Here is an 18,535-nt window from a genome sequence, read left to right as displayed (position 1 = left end):
CAGGCTAATTGTGCAGGCGCTGAGCAAGTGCCAGCTGTCATTTCACTCCGGAAATGGAAATCCCGGTCCTCCCTGCCCCGGAGGCGAAGGCGGAGCTAAGATAAAGTCCAGCAGTGGTTACCACAGAGCCTTGAAAAATGAGAGGAGGGTTAAGTGTCTTTAACAGATTCACGGACACTGTTAAAAGCTGGAAGACTTCTCAGCAATCACTTAGTCCCCTGGCAATTCAGGAGGTTTAAAGAGAGGGTGAGACACCTTTGTAGTGGCAAAAAAAATGGCAACAATTTAAGTGACCACCAGCAGGGAAATCATTAAATAAACAGGCCCTCCACACAGTGGGGCGCCAGGCAGCCGATTCAAAGACTGAGCTACAATGTTACGCGGAAACAAAGTGACCAAGTCATCGCAGCGCTATTTACAGGGGTCGAATATTGTAGAAACAGCCCAGACGTCCAGTCCATCGAAGGATGGATAAAGAAATGTGGTCCAGCTGACGGAGTATTACTCACCCACAAAAAGGCGTGAAGCCCCGAGTCACGCTATACCCCAGGGGACGCGACGTTGAGTGAGAGCAGCCAGACACAAAGGCCACCTGTTTGATGATTCCATTTATCAGAATCATCCAGAACAGGCGCATCCCTAGGGACAGAGAGACGATTTAACAGCAGCCTGCATGTGGGCGGGAGGCCTCTTTGGGGGGGGGGGTGCCGGAAAGTTCTAAAATTAGACTGTTCCCATGGTTGTGCATCTCAGTAAACTGAGTACACATCATTGAAAAAAACTTTTATTTTCTTTCCTTTTGAGGTATGGGTGCACAGCAATTTTTTACTGAGCTGAAATTCCTACCACCGCCCCTTGGCTTCCACGTGAGTGGCCGCTGGCAGGAAAAGCCAGCGTCACTGCCCATGCGCACACCTGCTCTGGGCGGCAACACGTCTGACACTTCTCCGCAGCCATCCCGGAGTCAGGAACTGCCGCCCCCATTTCGCGCAGGTGAGGAACCTGAGGATGGGGCCGGTCAGGCAGTCCCGGTCAGCCTCCCTCGCCTGGTGATGGAGTCGTCTGCCCAGAACCCCAGAACTTCCCAGACCCGTGAGCGTATCTCTGCACCCCCACCTCCCAGTCCAATGGCTCGGACGCCTGTAATTTATCTCCGCGTGTGCTAACAAGTCGTTTCCATCGATGCCCTCCAGCTGGCGGATTTCTGAAAACCAGGGGCAGGGAAACGCTTTTGAACCTGGAGAAGGGCAGGGTGTGGGAGACAGCAGACTGCCCCAGGGGCTCCGAGCGCAGCGCCAGGTGGTGACTGCCCAGAAGGCAGTGCTCTGCACACTGGGCCGGCTCGTCTCACCCCGCCTCACGGCTGCACCCCTAAGTCCTCGCTCTCCCCGAGGTGCTCAATCTAACTTTGCAGACTATACACCTGCTTCCAGGGAACCTCTGCCCCAGTGCCCATTCCTCCCACAAGAGGAGGACACCCTTTTGTCCTCACGTCCCCATGCTTCTCCGTGCAAACTGAAAAGAGCCGTGAAAGGCACGCCGGCCCCTGCCCTGTCTGTCCACCTGGTGGGGCTGCTGCTGAGCGAAACCCCAGCCTCCTCAAGCCAACGCTTTGGGAGCTGGAGCCACGCGAGAGGCCGAGGAAGTGTGTGCATCTCAAATCACACCACGTGGGCGGTTTCACAACAAGCTGGGCAATAATGCGGAGAGCTGAGCCGAGCTCCCCCTTGGAGGGCGCCGCATGCCCGCGGAGCAATGGTGTATGAGGCAGCGGCCCTGGGACCCGGAGTTCCCAGGCCACCCCCAGAGGCCAGCTGTGCCCTGCAGACAGGTCACAGGTGAAAAGATGCCTAAGGTTCCTCAATATGCTCAACATAGTTACCACTCAACATCCAGACATTATAAAGCCTGCACCAGAATGTTCTCAGCAGCGCTACTCACAAAAGCCCTACGTCGGAAATGACCCCGAAGATCACCCACAGACCAATGCAGAGGCAAACTGTGGTCTCTCCAGCCAGTGGAATATTACTAAGCCATAAAGAGGAACAATGAACTCTCTCTGCCTCAGCGTTCTCAGCTGTTCAATAAGGGGGTCGGACTGGATACGATAACTCCTAGTGATTGTAGCTCACACTTCCTGAGTGTTTGTACTGGGTGCCAGGCTAATCAGTTGACACACATGAATCCACTTAATCCTCACAGCAACCTATGAGGAAGACACGATTATATCCATTTTTATGTGGGGCACCTAGGCACACCAAGGTCTCGTGGCTTCATCAAGGTCACTCAGCAGGTAAGTACTGGGGTCAGGATTCACACCCAGGCCCCTGACTGTGGAGCTCGTGCTTACGGCCACCAAGACTTTTGATTTCCTTATGTGAGTCACAGGGCAAAGAAATTCCAGCACCTGTGCCAGACGTTTCCATTTCTCGTGGCCCCCACTTTCTTCACCGATGCTTTTGTCTCGGAGAGTCTTAACCACAAGTTCTGCACTGTGGGTGCCCTACGAGAGTCCGTCTGCTATCCCATCAAACATGGGGAGGGGGTCTGGGGAGGGACCCAGGGTGTTTACTCGGACGAAAGACAGAGGTCTGAGAGTCCTTGGGGTTCAGAGGCGGCCGCAGAGTGGGAAGGAGCCCACGGGGGGCCGAGACCCAAACCCACTGTCTGCGTGCTTCCCCGGGGCCAGTGGAGGGCCAGGACTGAGGTGCTGGGTGGCTGTGGGAGAGTGGGTGACACGTGAAGGTTCAGGCACCATTCAGACGTTGCCAGACGCGGGCCTGTGACAAGCACCTGCAGCTTCTCCCCGACACACCTGGACTAAAATCCAAACCTGAGCCCCCATGAAGCTACGTGACTGGACCCCTGCTGATCCTCGGGACCTTCGATGAACCTTCCATCGTCTTCTCCGCTACACTGGCCCTCGTTTCCCATAAACACGGATGCCCTGGGGCCTTTGCACTTACTTCCCTCCCAGGATATTTGCCCGGCTCACGCCACCACTTCATTAGGGCTGGAATGTCACTCCTCCGGGAGGCTTCCCCGATCAACACACGTGAAGAAAACCACCACCAAAGCACCTCCACCGCATTCCTGTTTCATCTCTCCCATACTGCCGGTCACCACCTGGAACCGGGTCCCCCAGCCATTTATTTACAGATTTATCACCTGTCCCCTCCACACAGGTGCAAGCTTCCTGAGGGCAGGTGGTGCCTCTGGCCCACCGCGCAGCCCCAGTGCTCAGACAGGTGGGGGACCTGTGACTACTGAATGAACAGACCTCTCACTTTCAGCACTCGTCACTTAGGTTCCACAGGGCCCCTCAGGCGGAGGGACGGTGACCGTCGGAGACAAAGGCTTGGAAACTAGAAGGCACGGCACCATCGCTCAGGGACCACCGCTGCCCGGTGAGGACAGTGGGAACAGCCTCCTCCCGACTCCCCCCACCACCGACCCCTGCTCTCACCTTCATGTTTCTGGAACTCCTCCTCGGACAGGCTGATGTCCTTGTGTGAGAGGTTGGTCATCAGCTGCTTGTTCTCTTCCTGCAGCTGGGCGATCTGGGACAGCAGGTCCTGCGCCTCCCCCCGCCACACGTCCTCCGCCAGCTCCAGCTCCTGCGGAGGAGACGGGCCAGCGTGGGATGGCAGCCTCCCCCGGGTCCTCAGGAGCAGCTCGGGGCTGCCAGAGCTTTGGGAACCCCCTTCCCCACCAGCACCAGGCCTTGGCCACCACTGGCTCGCATGGCGACTTTGCCAGCAACCGAGGTGCCCTTCCTCCGTTAGGGCCCAAGGAGAACACGGTGCTCCAGCTTACACTGCCTGCCAACTGTCTGGACGGGAGAGAGGAGCGAGCAGCCCCGGGCTGTGGGGACCTCACATCCCCACCCTCTCTGACCTTTGGACAAACCCTCCGCCAGGACAAACCTCTCCAAGGGAGACAGAGGCTGCAAAGCCCCCGGGGGTGGCCCCCTGCCCCCAGAGTGCCTTGTGTGTCTCACACAGACATCTCTTCAAGCGGTCCTAGGTGACTCCCTTCACCACTGAGCCTCAGTTTCCCTCAGTTGAGGACCCCTCATATGGAGGCTCACAGGGTGATGTGAAGATAAACAAGCTTCATTTACTAAAATAATTTCGTGGAGCCCTGGCTGGTGTGGCTCAGTGGATTGAGCACCAGCCTGCGAACCAAAGGGTCGCAGGTTCGATTTCCAGTCAGGGCACATGCCTGGGTTGCAGGCCAGGTCCCCAGTAGGGGGCACACAAGAGGCAACCATACATTAATGTTTCTCTCCCTCTCTCCTTCCCTTCCCATCTAAAGATAAATAAATAAAAATTAAAAAAAAATTCGTGGGCCCTGGCTGGTTTAACTCAGTGGACTGAGTGCTGACCTGTGAACCAAAGCATCGCTGGTTCGATTCCCAGTCAGGGCACATGCCTGGGTTGCAGGCCAGGTCCCCAGTAGGGGGCACAACAGGCAACCATACATTGATGTTTTTGTCTCTCTTTCTCCCTCCTTTCTCCTCTGTCTATAAATGAATGAATGAATGAATGAATGAATAAATAAATCTTTAAAAAATAATTTCGTGGATGACTGTCATCAAAGAAACATAATAACAAGTACTGGCAGGGCTAGAAAGAAACCGAAAACCCCGTGCATTGCTGGGGGAATGCCAAATGGGAGGCAGTCTGGCAGGTTCTCAAAACCTTCAACAGTTAGCATACAAGGGGGGACCCCCCCAGAAAGCAGAATTATCTTCTGGAGGGTGGGCCCCTCGTAGTTCAGGCTTTCAACACAGTTTGTCTATTTTGTGAGAAGTGGTTTATGAATGCACCTGCCCACACAGAGCTGAGTGGTCAGCAGCTTTGCATCAAAAACAGCATGACCCCCATGCCCCACCCTTCCTGTTCACCCCATGTCACCCTGAGCGACTCTTTTTTGGTTTCCCAAATGAAGTAAGTCCTCAAAGGAAAGCGTTTTGCTGACATGGAAGAGGTGAAACAAACAAACAAAAAGCCACCAGAAGCACTAAAAAGTATCAAAACTGATGAGTTCAAAAACTGTTTTGACTGTGGCTGGTGTGGCTCAGTGGATTGGGCACCAGCCTGTGAACCAAAGTCACAGGTTCAATTCCCAATCAGGGCACATGCCTGGATTATGGCCAAGTCCCCAGTAGGGGGCGTGCAAGAGGCAACCACACATTGATGTTTTTCTCCCTCCTCACCAGCCTGTCTAAAAATAAAATAAATAACATCTTTAAAAATAACTATTTTGAGGAGTGGAAAAAAGTCTCAATGGGTGTAATGCATCAAATGGAGAGTCCTTTGAAGGTGACTGAAGTTTAAACATGTAAGAATAAATACACAGGCCCTGGCTGGGGTAGCTCATTGGATTGAGCGAGGGCCTGCAAACCAGAGGATCACGGTTCAGTTCCCAGTCAGGGCACATGCCTGGGTTGCAGGCCAGTTCCCAGGAGGGGACACACGAGAGGCAACCGTACACTGATATTTCTCTCCCTATCTCCTTCTTTCCCCTCTAAAGATAAATAAAATTAAAAATTAAAAAAAGAATACACAACTTTTAATAAACAAATTGTTTTGGGGGTCCCCCCCTTGTATGATTCAGCCACCCCACCCCTAGGACCTGCCCAGGAGAAATGAAAACATGTCCACACAAAGACAGGTACGTCGACGTCCACTGCGACACTACGCACGACAACCGAAAGGTCGGAATGACCCAAATATCCATCAGCGCACTGCGTGCGTGAGTAAAAGGTAGTCCACCCACGCGGCGGACTGTGACTCGGCCATGAAAAGGAACGAAACAGGGACACCTGCCACCACGTGGACAAACCCTGAGAAGATCATGCTAAATGACAGCTGCCAGACAGGAAGGGGCTCCCGGCTGTAGGTGCCCCTGCTGTGGGACACCCAGACCAGTCACACCCGTGGCGGCAGGAAGCAGCCTGCAGCTGTTCAGGGCCCGGGGGCCGCGGCTGATCAGGAGCCACTGTTAAGGGGCAGGGGGTTCTTTTCCGGGGAATGAAAACGTTCCTAAACTGACTGTAGCGATGGTGGCACAACCCTGTGAACAGACTGAAAACACTGAAATGTATGCCTTAAAGGGGCGGATTACATAATATGCAAATTATATTCAATAAAGCGGTTACCAAAAAAACAAAACAACAACAGGTGTTTTGTAAAACCCCGAACTGAACAGAGCATCATCGCCCTCGCCTGCGTGGGCTGCAACTGCAGTTTAAGGCGTGCATACAAGCTGCATCGCTTCTGCCGCCTACTAGCTGATCTTGGATGAGCTTTTCAATCTTCGGGAGCCATGGAAATGAGGGAGACGGTGTAACATCCACCTCCGGGGGCTGCTGTGAGGACTGAATAGTTAACAGACGCACGTCGGCTGGAAAAGTGCCCAGCACCCAGACAGGGCTAAGGGTATGAGAATGGATTTCTGTGGCTCCTGCAGCCCAGCCCAGGTGGCCGGACGTCAGCTTTGCCGAGGTGTGTTTCCTAAATAAGTCCCCAAATCCCACCTCCTTTGTCCGGAAGCTCACAGCACAGGGGAAATGAGAGGTAATAAGCAAGTACTCGAACAGCGGGCTCAAGGTCAGCAGGAGAGGTCAAGGGCAGGGCCAGAAGGCAGAAGCGGTGATGGAATGATGGAGCGGGCATTCAACCTTGCCACACGCCGCCGGGGAGGCTGGGAGAAGTCGGGCTCTTGCAGCCTGATCCTTCAGCTCCCACCTTGCCCACAGAGGGCCTCACCATGCACCAGCCAGTGTAACCGGCTGGGGCAGACTGGACTGAAAGGGGCAACAGGAGGTAAACACATACTGGGTTTAGGAAAGACAGTGCAAGAAAAAGAAAAAAAAAAGCAAGCTATCTAATTAACAGTATAGTTTGTAACTGTGGGAGGTGATGACTGTTAACTTACTCCGGTGATCACGTCACCACCTGTACATGTATCAGATCATCGCACTGTACACCTGACACTGATTCACGAGGTCAATTTCAGCGGAATAAAAAAAATTTGTTACGCCGATTACCTGCCAAAATCGTAGAGGAGGGGGCAAAGGTAGGTTTACAGTTGTTCGGATGGAGAGACACGCAGGTCAGGGCTGTTGGGGTTTTCACGACAGCCCGCAGACTGGAAAGAATGTCACTCACCCCTGAAACCCTGCCTCTGCCTGCCCCACCCCTATTTTGGATGGACTGGGTTTGACATGTTAAAAATTAACCTCATCTGCGTCTTCTCCTTCACGTGACAAATCACACTATATTTCTTTTTTTTTAAAGATTTTATTTATTTATCTTTAGAAGGGAAGGGAAGGAGAGAGGGAAAGAAACATCAATGTATGGTTGCCTCTCATGTACCCGCCGCTGGGAACTGGCCTGCAACCCAGGCATGTGCCCTGACTGGGAATCGAACCGCGATCGTTTGTTTCGAAGGCTCGCGCTCAATCCACTGAGCTACACCAGCCAGGGCTACACATTATGTTCCTATGGGACAGCTCTGTACTAGAAGTTTGGGTCCCCGAGGGTCAAAACCTCATCTGTGGTCACTGCGGTCTCCCACAACAGTGCCAGGCGCATAGTAGGTACTCAGTAAATACATCTGTTTAGTGAATAAGTGGACAACACACGCTATTTACATCACATGCAATGGTCCCCACACGGCCGCTGCCTTTGAACACCCATCTACGCGTGCTTCCTGCACTCCCCGACACCCACCCCCCTGCCCGAGGTGGGGCCCCGCCCTCCTCTCCTCTCACTGCCCACGTCACCTAGGAGGGCACTTAGCATGCCCAGGCTCGTCCCTGGGGTTTTGGACTCCATAACCAGGTAGAACAAGGAAGAAAGGAAGGGAGGAAGGAAGGAGAGAAGGGACAAACAGATCAGACCAAGGACATTTTCTACATTTGTGGAAATAATACCTTGAAGAGTCTCTGAGACGGTGGGGACGGGGAGCGGGGGACCAGACGATTCTCTCCGGGCTCCCCAAGAATACAGTAAAGCAGTAAAGGGGCTGGGACGGGGAAGGGAGAGCGCTGTCTGATTTAGGAGCGCGCATTCCCAGTGTTTACAAACGATCCCGCCTCTATGCTTGCTGGTGTTTACTCCCCAGCTGACAGCGTTCCAGAGGCGGCAAGTGCAGCCGGCTGGGAATTCCGTCCACTCCCAGGCCAGGCCAGGCCAGGCCCAGTGGCCTCCAATGACTCCAAGGGGCGCCTCTAAGCCCAGCCACAGAACTAAAAGCCAGGGGTGGGGACCTGGGTGCCAGGACCAGCGTGACTTGGGCTCAGCCCCTTGGTCCTGGCTTATAAGAGGCATGAGAGGGTTTCAAAGATCCCTTCCCACCCTGAGAGATGGAAAGCATTTGGGGTAGGAGTAGGGGTGCCTGGGATGGGGGTGGGGTCCCCAATACCAGCCTATGAGCACCTCAGTGAAAGCCTCTCCAGGCCTAAAAACAATATTAACACTTGTAGGTCCCCCACCCCCACCTCAATGACCTGGGGACTTCTCGGATATGGACTCCCCCTTTAATTCTCGCCTCCACCTGACAGGATGGGTGCTGCTCCTGTCCCATTTCCCAGCGGAGGACACTGGGGCACAGAGAGGCTGGGTAATTTGCTCAACAGCACAGAGCCTGTGAGCAGTGGAGCTTGACACCAGGCTGTCTAGCTCCAAGGTCCCTGCTCCTGGGAATCCTGACTCCGATTGCAGGGCTGGGCCGGTCAGAACCTGCCCTGGGGATCTGGGAAACGGTGCCGAACTCCAGCCCGGAGTTCCCTTTCTGACCCAGGGGCGCAGGGACCTGTGCGGTCAGAGTCCGGCCTCACAAAGCCCACTGCCCTTAACTACCCACGCCCTGCCCCGCTGTGAAGATGGCAGAAGCAGACTACGCTACTGTCTGTGAAAACCCCTGGACCTGGAGGTGCCTGCGCAACAGGTGATGCCCTCCTGAGGAGGTTCAGAGAGGCTGCACGTATGTCCTGAGGCCACACAGCAACCCAGAGCCTGTCAGGCACTTGGTGGTTCCTCAAGGAAAGGCGTTTCCTCCTATTATGGGTCGGAAGGGTCTGACAAAGCTTCCCTGGGCTGAGGTTGGGACAGGAAACCACAGTCACCCACTTCCTTTTCTCCAGGCACCTCGTCAGGACTCCAGGCCAGAGGGGGGGGGGATGCGGCCCTGATTCATGGGCCCAGAGGGAAGGCTGTTCACAGGACAGAGGCGTCCCTTTAAATCTGCCTGCAATTTAAAGGGTTGGGGAACAGACCAGAGAGCTCTCTCTCTCTCCCCTGGGCAGGGGCCTCCTTCAGCGAATCCGCCCCCCTCCCCCCACAGCCCCTTGGTTTTCTCATCCTTGAAATGAAGATAACAATTCATCCCTCACAGACTTGTGCACAAATTCAAGATACAATCAAGGAGGGGAAAGCACCTCAGAGCTCAGGTTACTGAACCAGAAGGAACCCAGGGATGGGGGTCAGTGTGCTGGGTGGTTGGCGGCCACAGTCCCTTTGCTCCGAGTCGGGGTTCAGAGGGAAAATGAAAAAAGGGGCCTGGAATGACGCCGTCTTCTCGGGGAGCACTGAAGGGCAGGAAGCTGATTTCATTTCTGAAAAAAGGTCCTCTCACCTAGGTAGGCACTTTGGATCATACCCCATTCAATTCTTCTACGGTGGGTCCTGTTACGGTCACCGCCGGACAGGTGAGGGGCAGAGCACAGTGAGGTTAAGGAACTCTCCCGAGGTCACAGAGCTACTCAGTGGTAAAGGAGGGATTGGAACTCAGTTCTGTCGTCCAGGCGGCTCTCCTCCCATCTAGTCCCGGGACACCCACGTGTGCCCGGGGCTGAAAGGCCCTCGGGTCCGGCGGCCCCACGGCCTGCAGGGGCTGGCGGAGGCCGCGGCTCACCTTTTGGTGATTGCGCTCCTTCTCGATGCGGTCCATCCTCTCCAGGCGCAGACGGTCCAGCTCCAGGCGCAGCTCATCCAGCTCGGGCGCGACGTGGTGGCGGCTGACCAGCACCTCCAGGATCTCCAGGACGCGCACGACCTTGGGCATGAGGCGCGCGATGGCCTCGCAGCCGTGCTGGTCGATGACTCGCTCGAACTCGTGGCCCACCAGCGAGGCGATGTCGTACACGTCCATGACGGTCAGCTCCGTCACGTTCTTCTCCAGCACCGACTCCGCGGCCGACCCCGAGTCCTCCTCCATGGCCCCCACCCGGCCTCTCCCCGCGACCCCGCGAACTAGTGCAACTCCCAAACTTGCCGCTGTCGAGGGCAGCGCCCGGCCGGGCCCACCGCGCGCCCGCCCGCGCTCAGCTGGCCCTCAGGCGAGGGCGTCCCGGGCGGGCGGCGGGCGTCGGCATGAGCGGAGTGGCGCACCGGGAGCCGGGTCCACGCGCGGGGTGCGGGGCTCGGCGCCCGCTCGGCCCGGATCCTGCTCCCAAGCGCCGGGAGGAGGAGGAGGAGGAGGGGGCGAGGAAGGCGCGCGTGCGCAGGCCCGCGGCGCCTCCCAAGTTGGGAATCCGAGTTGGGAGCAATGGAGGCGCGGGGTCTGGCTGCAGACGGGGCCACGCTGCCCTCGGAAACAGTTCTCGCCGGAGGGTCGTCCCCGGGTCCGGGACCCGGGAAGGAAGGGCGGCCGCCGCTGCTCCGGGAAACTTTGGCGGCGACGAGGCCGGGTGGCCGACTCCCCCGCGCAGGGATGCCCCGCGCCCCGCCCCGATCCCGGCCTGGCGAGGGGGGCGCCCGGTTTCCGCCGCCGGAGGGCGCCCTGAGGTCCGCACGGGCGACGAGTCCCCCTCACCGGCCGACTCTGCAGCCCCCGGACCACGGCTCCATCCGCCGACCTTCCTTCTCCCCACCCACCGGCGCCCCCAGCGCGTCCGGACGCGCCGCCCCCTCCCAGGCCGGATCCGGGCTCCTCCCCTCCCACTCGCAGCCTGCAGGGGTCGAGGCTAGCCCGGTGGAGGGGGGGGACGAAGGCGGCGGTGATGGAGGTCTCCTGTTTCTGGGTGATTCGCCGGGTCGGGGGCGGCCCCTGCGTTGGAGAGCAATGGGGGACTCCAGGATGGGGCCCACTCTGGGGAGGAAGCGTGGACTGCCACCCCGCTGCCCGCAGACCCTCCCTGCCAATCGGGCCACTGTCTGACCTGGCGGTGCCGGGCCCTGCGCGCCCGGAGAGTGTTCCCCACCCCCACCTCTCGGAGGTGGGCACAGGGTTCGAGGGGTCCTGGTGACAGAGGCCACTTTACTTCTCCGTAAAGTGGAGAAGCCGAGGTTTTGATCTTCGCACCCCGAGTTCCCTTTTCCCAAGCCCCAAGTCTTTTGACTTAGCTAACTCCTCTTGTCCATCACACATCCCACCCCCACCAGGAGATCCTGGACCGGCGACCCCTCCCCTCCTCCTACCCCTCCCGCAGGGGTTGGGGACCCTCCTGCGCACCCACAGCCCTCCGCCTTCTCCCATCAATGTGCCCTTGGGATACTGAGTTTGACCGGGGTGGTTACACGTACGACGCCCCCAGCAAACTGAGACCTCCTTGAAGGCAGGAAAAATCCTTCACGCCCTTGGAGCTGTAAAGCCCACTTCAACCTGGAGCTTGTGGACCAAAACTTTAAAAAATTTAAAACGTGTAGGGCATTTGCTTTATTTTGATTTAAAAAATGTATAATGCTTATCTTTGCCATGTGCCAGGCATTATTCTAAGTGCTTTCGAAATATTTCCTCATTTAATCCTTACTCCATTTGCTCTCAAGGTAGGGCAGATGACTCGAGATTCCCCAGTACCCAGAGGGTCTCCCCAAGGTTGGCCCTTTTGCACACTACATGAGCGGAAGGCTAGATGTTCTCTGGGTACTTGACAGGAGACAGCGAGTTGCAATAGATTGAAGAACATGCAGGAGCAGACTGGAGGATCAGCTTCTCTAATGGGCCAGGCCTTACAGAGATTCACAGGTATATAAATAATGTCGCTGTTCTCAGGACTTCGTTGTTTGGGAGGAAAGTCACTTTTATTTAAAAAGTTATGTCAGCCCTAACGGGTGTGGCTCAGTTGGTTGGGCGTTTTCCTGCAAAGTGGAAGGTCGCCGGTTGGATTCCTGGTCAGGGCACGTGCCTGGGTTGCCGGTTCGGTTCCCTGTCAGAGCGAACACAACTGATCAATGTTTCTTCCCTCTCTGTCTCCCTCCTTTCCCCTCGCTCTAAAAAATAAATGAACAAACATTTTTTAAAAATAAAAAACACGTTTCATGCCTATTTTAAAAATAACCAATATTAAAAAAAACCCCATCAGTTTAAATTTCTAGTCACAATAGATATCCGTACATCTAAGGCACCCAACAAAATCTCGAAGGTCTTCAATATTTTTTCTTTTAATTTAAAAAAAGATTTTATTTATTTTTAGAGAGAGGGGAAGGCAGGGAAAGAGAGAAACATAAATGGGTGGTTGCCTCTCACAAGCCCCCAAGTGGGGACCTGGCCCACAACCAAAGCACGTGCTCTGACTGGGAATCGAACCAGTGACCCTTCGGTTCTCGGGCTGTTACTCAAGCCACTAAGCTACACCAGTCAGAGATTTGATAGTTTTTAAAAGTGCCCTTGGAAAAAGGTTCTAAAGACCAAAAGGTTTGAAAACTGCTGCCTTTCAACAGCCTGAGTATTATTACAATATCTCTGTCTTACAAATGAGGAAACTGAGGCACAAAGAGATCAGATCTCCTGCCCAAGGCCAGGCAGCTTCGAAGTGCTGGCCCCAGGTCAGAGGTCAGATCCAATCACTGCAGCTCAGGGAGGTGGACAGTGAGGAGCAGGGAGGGGCGTCAACTTCCTGTAGCTACTGTGACAAATTGCCGCAGGCTTGGTGACAAAACAGTAGAAACATTCCCTCCCAGCTCTGGAGGCCAGAAGTCTGAAACCGAGGTGTCGGCCAGGCTGAGATCCCCGGGAAGGCTCTGGGGGACGGGCCTGCCTTGCTCCTTCCAGGTTCTGGCTTCTGCGGCTTGTGGCTGCAGCCTTGTGGCTCCAGCCTCTGCCCCACCTCACAGGGCCCTCCCCCCACGGGCCTGTCTTCTCTGCATCCCCGGGAAGGACACCTGTTACTATCCCCCTTGGAAAACATTAACAGCAATTTTTTATATCAAATATGCAGTGTGTTCAAAACATCAATTGTCTCATATTTTGTACATATATTTTTGGGTTTAACTCAAGATCCAAATAATATCTGCCTATTGCAGTGGGTTGATATGTTCCTCGGTCTCTTGCGATGCTCTGATTTCAGTCCCTAGACTTCACATGTATTTGCTGACAAAACAGGATGTTTGGTCTCATAGAGAGTCTCAGTCTGGGTTTTGCTAATTTCTCCACCTTTATAGTATGTTTATCTGTTCTCTGCGTCTTCCGTAAACTGGCAGTTGGATTAAGAGAAGTGATCTCATTCGAGTTCAATCTATTTATGGCGGTGGTGTGTTTTAGTATTTCCTTTTTCTTTTTTTTGGGGGGGCATTCATTTTTTAATGTTTATTTGGATGTGAAGCACATGCAACAATAGTCACCCTTTCATGAGTCAAGCCAGTGTTCTGTGGTACATTCGCCAGCTCATGAGGTCACCGCTGTCTGGTTTCAGAACGTTTTTGTTAACCGAACGTAGCAAGGGAGTTCGCCAAGCCCCGACGTTCGTTCGGAGTGCGGGCTTGCGTGCACACCTGGGCCGGAGCAGAACTGCTGGGCAACGAGAGTGGCGATTACAGGTCCCTCCACTAGAGGGCCTTTCTCCACCCATTCCACACACTGGACAGTCAGCCTCTTCTCTCCCTAACAAGGGACAACTAATTAAAGAGTATGCGCTTCCTACGACCTTTAAGAATGAAATGATGTAATTCCTGCCAATTGCTTTCAAATAACCCACTGGGAGGGAGGGATGGTTGGGAATATGAATGAACGAAGACTGGCCACTTTGTGAATAATTGTCCAAGGGGGTGGGGTGGGGAATGGGACCATGGAGGTTCATCACACTGTTCTCCCTCCTTTTTTAATACTAGCAATTTTTCATACTTAAAAAAAAAGACTACAGGATTGCCACAGTATTGGCTTGCCTGGGATGAGCACAGTCTTGCTCAGCCATAGGTGGACGCAGAGAGATTTGATGCCACCAACAGGAACAGAGAGTCTGGAGTCGGGGCGAGGAGCAGTGGGGGCTGGGGGCCGCCCGCAGTCAGGGGCAGGAGGAAGAGCTGTGGCAGAGGCAGACGGTCCCTCACTCCGGGCCACTCAGGGCCGAGCATGTGGCAGAGAGAAGCAGTGATTGTGTGGAAGGAGAAGTCCCTGCTTCCTGGAAAACCAGGCCACATGGCCCCGAAAAACCGCACTAGGCTTTGAGAGGCAACTTCGGGCCGCTTGCGTATAGCTTTCCTCTGCGGGTGCCGGGGGCTGGGCACAAACTGAATGTGTCTCCCCAAAAGCACAGGTTGGAATCTTAGCCCCAATGTGGTGGAATTTGGATGACAAGGGTGGGGTGACAAGGGTGGACCCTTGTGCATGGAGCTAGCTTCCTGATAAAAAGAGACCCCAGAGAGTGGCTGCCATGGGGGGACACAGCCAAAAGACGGCCCTCACCAGACGCTGAGTCTGCCAGGGCCTTGGCCTTGGACTTTCCAGCTTCCAGAACCACAAGAACGAAATTTCCGAGTTTACAAAGGATCTGGTCCATGGTATTTTCGTTACAGCAGCCCGGGCTAAGGCCGGCTATTCTGTGGGCACCCCACTTCACTTAGCCCCTCCCTTGGTCTTGATCCCAAGGACTTAGCCTGAAATAATAGCCTCACACCCTCCCTTCTACCCAGCCATTCTCCTGACTTCCTGTGGCTGCTATTCTGACTCCTGGTTCCTCCCCTTCCCTGTCCCCTTACACCTCCTTCTTTAATGTGAGGACTAGGGATGGCCATGGACGAGTTTGGTGTCACAATCACACCTCTAACCACCAGAAACATCTTGAGGCTCATCCTTTGTTACATACTGATCCTGCTCGAGAGTCACCCTCCCTCCAAGGCTATGGAGGGCACAGTCAGGCTCCCTACATGCATCTTGGAAAACAGGAAGATTTAACTTCAGCAACGGGATTCTTCGAATTGCACTGGGCACGCTCTCTGAGTGTCAATGCCCGTCCCACCTGGAGAGAGGTTACTTGTCTGGGTAGCGCCTCCGTTCTGTTAACACAAACCGGCCAGCGTCGCTTTGCTTTGCCGGTCTCAGTCATGAAAACAGTGGGCTCTTCAGGAAACATTTCAAGGAGAATAGTTTAAAAGTAATTTTTAAAAATCACCCATTGCTTTTGTATGGGTTCCTTAAGAAAACGGATGAGCTAATGCTTTTCAAGAGAGGAAAAGGGAAGTGAGGCGGGAAAAGGGGAAGAGAATGAAGTCCAGGCGGTGTGTTCTCGGAGTTGGCCTGGCCGCTGGGTCTGACCGGGTGTGCCGGGGAGGGTGTGCGACACCCCCGGGTCTCAGAGCTGCCCAGCAGCATGGAGAGGGGACTAGAGGGTTAGGCTACATGGGGGAAGGTGAACAATTTACCTGCTCACTCCTCATGCCTCTCATAAGTCCTCCCCGTGGGCCACCCCCCTCGCCCATCTCCAGGAGGAACCCCATCATCCCCTGGGTTGGTCCTGGTGCGGAGGGGGCTGCAGCCTTTGTCTCTGTGATCTGAGAGCATCATACACGTCACGAGCTGAGGACACTGTGGCATCAGCCACGGGAACAGATACCTACAAGTGAAATGTCTGGGCCGCACGGGAAGTGGGGGTTCAACTTTCCAAGAAACCGCCCAACTTGTCCCGGGTGGTTGTGCCCCCTTAGTTCCTTCCCGTGGCGATGGAGCGGAGTGGGCCTGGGCCTTTCCCGTTTTACCAGTGTCCCCTGGGTGATTCCGGTGTCTGCCCAAGCCTGAGAGCCACTGGGTTCTCCGGGAGTGACAGAACTGGGGGCTCCTTCCTAGGACGTGACCCTGGAGCAGAGATCTGGGAAGGTGTGGGAGTGAGCCATGCGGAAACTGGGAGAAGATGGTTCTGAGCAGAGGGCACAGGACTTGCAGAGCCTTGGTGAGGTGTGTGCATGGCGTCGCAGAGGGACAGCAAAGGGGGGGCTCTGGAGCTCGAGGGGCCAAATGTGGGAAGCAATGGAGAGGTGAGCGGAGCCTGATTGTGTGGCCCAGGGAAGCGGAAGTTCTGGGCCACAAGGAGCACAAGGAGCCTGGGAGCCATGCTAGGGTTTTAAAGTGGACACGTGACGTGATTTCACAGAGGAGAGACCAAGGCTTGGAGGTCAATTAACTTGTCCCGGGTCACACAGTAAGCGGCTCAACTGAGGTTCCACCTGTCTGTTCAAGGCCAGGGAGCTTGTTGTTGACCTTGGTGCTCTGGTGGAGGAGGCTTTGGTGTCAAATACATAGAAAGTGGGTGTTGGGACGCTATCGATGTTCTGCAGCCGAAGACCACCAGGAAAACGCAGGCAGCGAAGCCAGCTGGGTTTATCGCTCGCAGCCAGGGCGGCTGCACACCATGGGGAACCTCGGGACGTCTCACTGAGAATGTGAGGGGGTTAGAGCCTCTTACAGGGCCTGGGCTTTGGCTGGGCGATTCTGGGGAGAGTGTGAGGACCTGGGAGTGCGTGCCAGCGGGAAGCAGGGACAGATCTGGGGGTGAGGCTCTTCACAGATATTATCTCCACAGAAGACGGGCTAGAGCTGTCATTGGTAAAGAGGTAAGAATGCAAGACGTTTATTGTTTTATAGCCTGGACCATATTTGTGTTTTGTCTTGTGCCACCATGGACACAGGGTGGCCTTGACTGATGCTGACGTCCTATGAGGTTATTTCCACCGGTATATGCCATTTGCTGGACACCAGTGATGGAAATCCAGTCTGGGAAGGAACAAAACCGAACCCTGACCACTTTTGGAACGTGACTCAATGTCAAAGACAGACTCTCCGGGTCCATTCTGCCTCCTGACTCTGGTGGTGCTGACCTGCCTATTTCTGCACGACACCTGGACAGTGGAAAAACTCTTCCCCGTTTGAAACAGCTTCACTGAGATGTAACTCACATGCTCTCAAATCCACACATTGAAAAGTACACTGCGGTAGCTTTTAGTGTGGTCGTCGGTACATGCCATCACTGCTGTCTAGTCCCAGACCATTTGCCTCGTTCCACACAGAAACTCTGTTCGTGGTCACTCCCCATTCCCTCCTTACCCCCGACCACAGCCCTCATCCACCCTGTCTATGGGTTTTTCTGTTTTGGACAGTTTCCCTCACTGCAGCTGTACCTGGTTTCTCTACGCCAAAAGCAGGAAACTGGATATTGGGCCACTACTGCCCCCTGTTGCCTGATGCTTTTCACAAAGGATCCCTCAAACTCGCAGGCACAGTCCCTCTCCTACGTGGCGCCATCTGATCCTCACTTGACCAGATAAGCGGCGCCCAAGGCGTTCTTCCTTTACTGATAAGAGATGAGGTAACATAATTAAGATCACACAGTGACCAGCAAACTGGAGTAACAACCTAGGTCTCCTTATCCCCTGGCCAGTTTAAAGAACTCAGCTAACTGGTCATGAGTGAGGTCTTTCGTGGGCCCAAGAGCACGCGCGCGCGCGCGCACACACACACACACACACACACAGTGCCTCGGGAGGGACTGAACTGGTGAAGAGCTATTGCGACAACCTGGAAGCACGAATCTGCGTCTCAAGCGCTAGTCTTTGGCAGAAGGATGTTCAGGAACATCTCGGAGAGGAGAGCAGGCGACTCGTGAGTGGGGCTTTGAGGGATGAGTAGGAGGATGTCAGGAAGGAAGAGGCGGGGGATTGCGGGGTCCTGGCAGCTGGCAAGAGCTGAGAGGATACGGCGTGGCAGCAAGACTTCGGGGAACTGAGAAGATCTAATTTTGGGGAATTCGGACACAGCTAAAACAAGTTTATCACAGTGAAATAAGCTGCATTAGCCATAAGTATAGATCTTCTTAAGAAAACATGCAACACGCATGTACCGTTCACTCATGGGGAAGATGTGAAACATTCCCAATATCCCGGAAAGTACCCTCGTGTCCACTCCCCGTCTGTACACACCCACTTCCTTCCTTTCCTGGTCGATTTTCGCGGGGTGACGGGAGGCCAACATGAAACCTCAAAGCTCTTGGCTTCCGCTCCCATCGCTCACTCCTTCTATTCCCACTGTTGCCTCCAAATCTTTCGCGATCTTTCTAAATCATCCTAGGAGGGAACTGCAACCTCGCGGGGCAGGTTCCTCGATCCTGTCTCTTTCTTACATGATCCACGTGAACCACAGGCTGCTTGCAAAGAGGAAATGCAGTTGGGGTCGATGTTTTGTGTTCCTTCAGAGCCACCGTCCAGGCTCGGGCCGCGCGCAGCCGAGATGTCCCTCTGTGGCCGCCGTGCGTCCTTTACGTGGCAGGTCCCGGCGCCCGCCAATCCACGGCGCCCGCATCAGCCCCCTCGGGTGGCGC

General features: G+C 54.9%; 1 protein-coding gene across 3 annotated transcripts in view; it reads right to left on the bottom strand.

The window, feature by feature from the left end:
- The window catches only part of RILPL1 (Rab interacting lysosomal protein like 1), a 29,437-nt gene extending 18,763 nt beyond the window's left edge, over window positions 1-10,674 (bottom strand). The window contains exons 1-2 of one of the 3 annotated variants that reach the window (XM_037051926.1): window positions 9,928-10,674; window positions 3,467-3,617 (exon numbers count right to left, since the gene is read on the bottom strand). In XM_037051926.1, the coding sequence (XP_036907821.1) occupies window positions 3,467-3,617; window positions 9,928-10,230 (454 nt within the window). In that variant the 5' untranslated portion in view covers window positions 10,231-10,674. The remainder of the gene's footprint in view (window positions 1-3,466; window positions 3,618-9,927) is intronic. The other 2 variants (XM_037051924.1, XM_037051925.1) reach the window with 2 other exon arrangements.
- Between the last annotated feature and the right edge of the window lie 7,861 nt (window positions 10,675-18,535).

Source organism: Sturnira hondurensis, unplaced genomic scaffold, assembly GCF_014824575.4.
Source record: "Sturnira hondurensis isolate 20B ecotype Veracruz unplaced genomic scaffold, ASM1482457v3 Scaffold0007406, whole genome shotgun sequence".
Taxonomy (NCBI): Eukaryota; Metazoa; Chordata; class Mammalia; order Chiroptera; family Phyllostomidae; genus Sturnira; species Sturnira hondurensis.
This window is presented reverse-complemented; position numbering and strand designations above follow the sequence as displayed.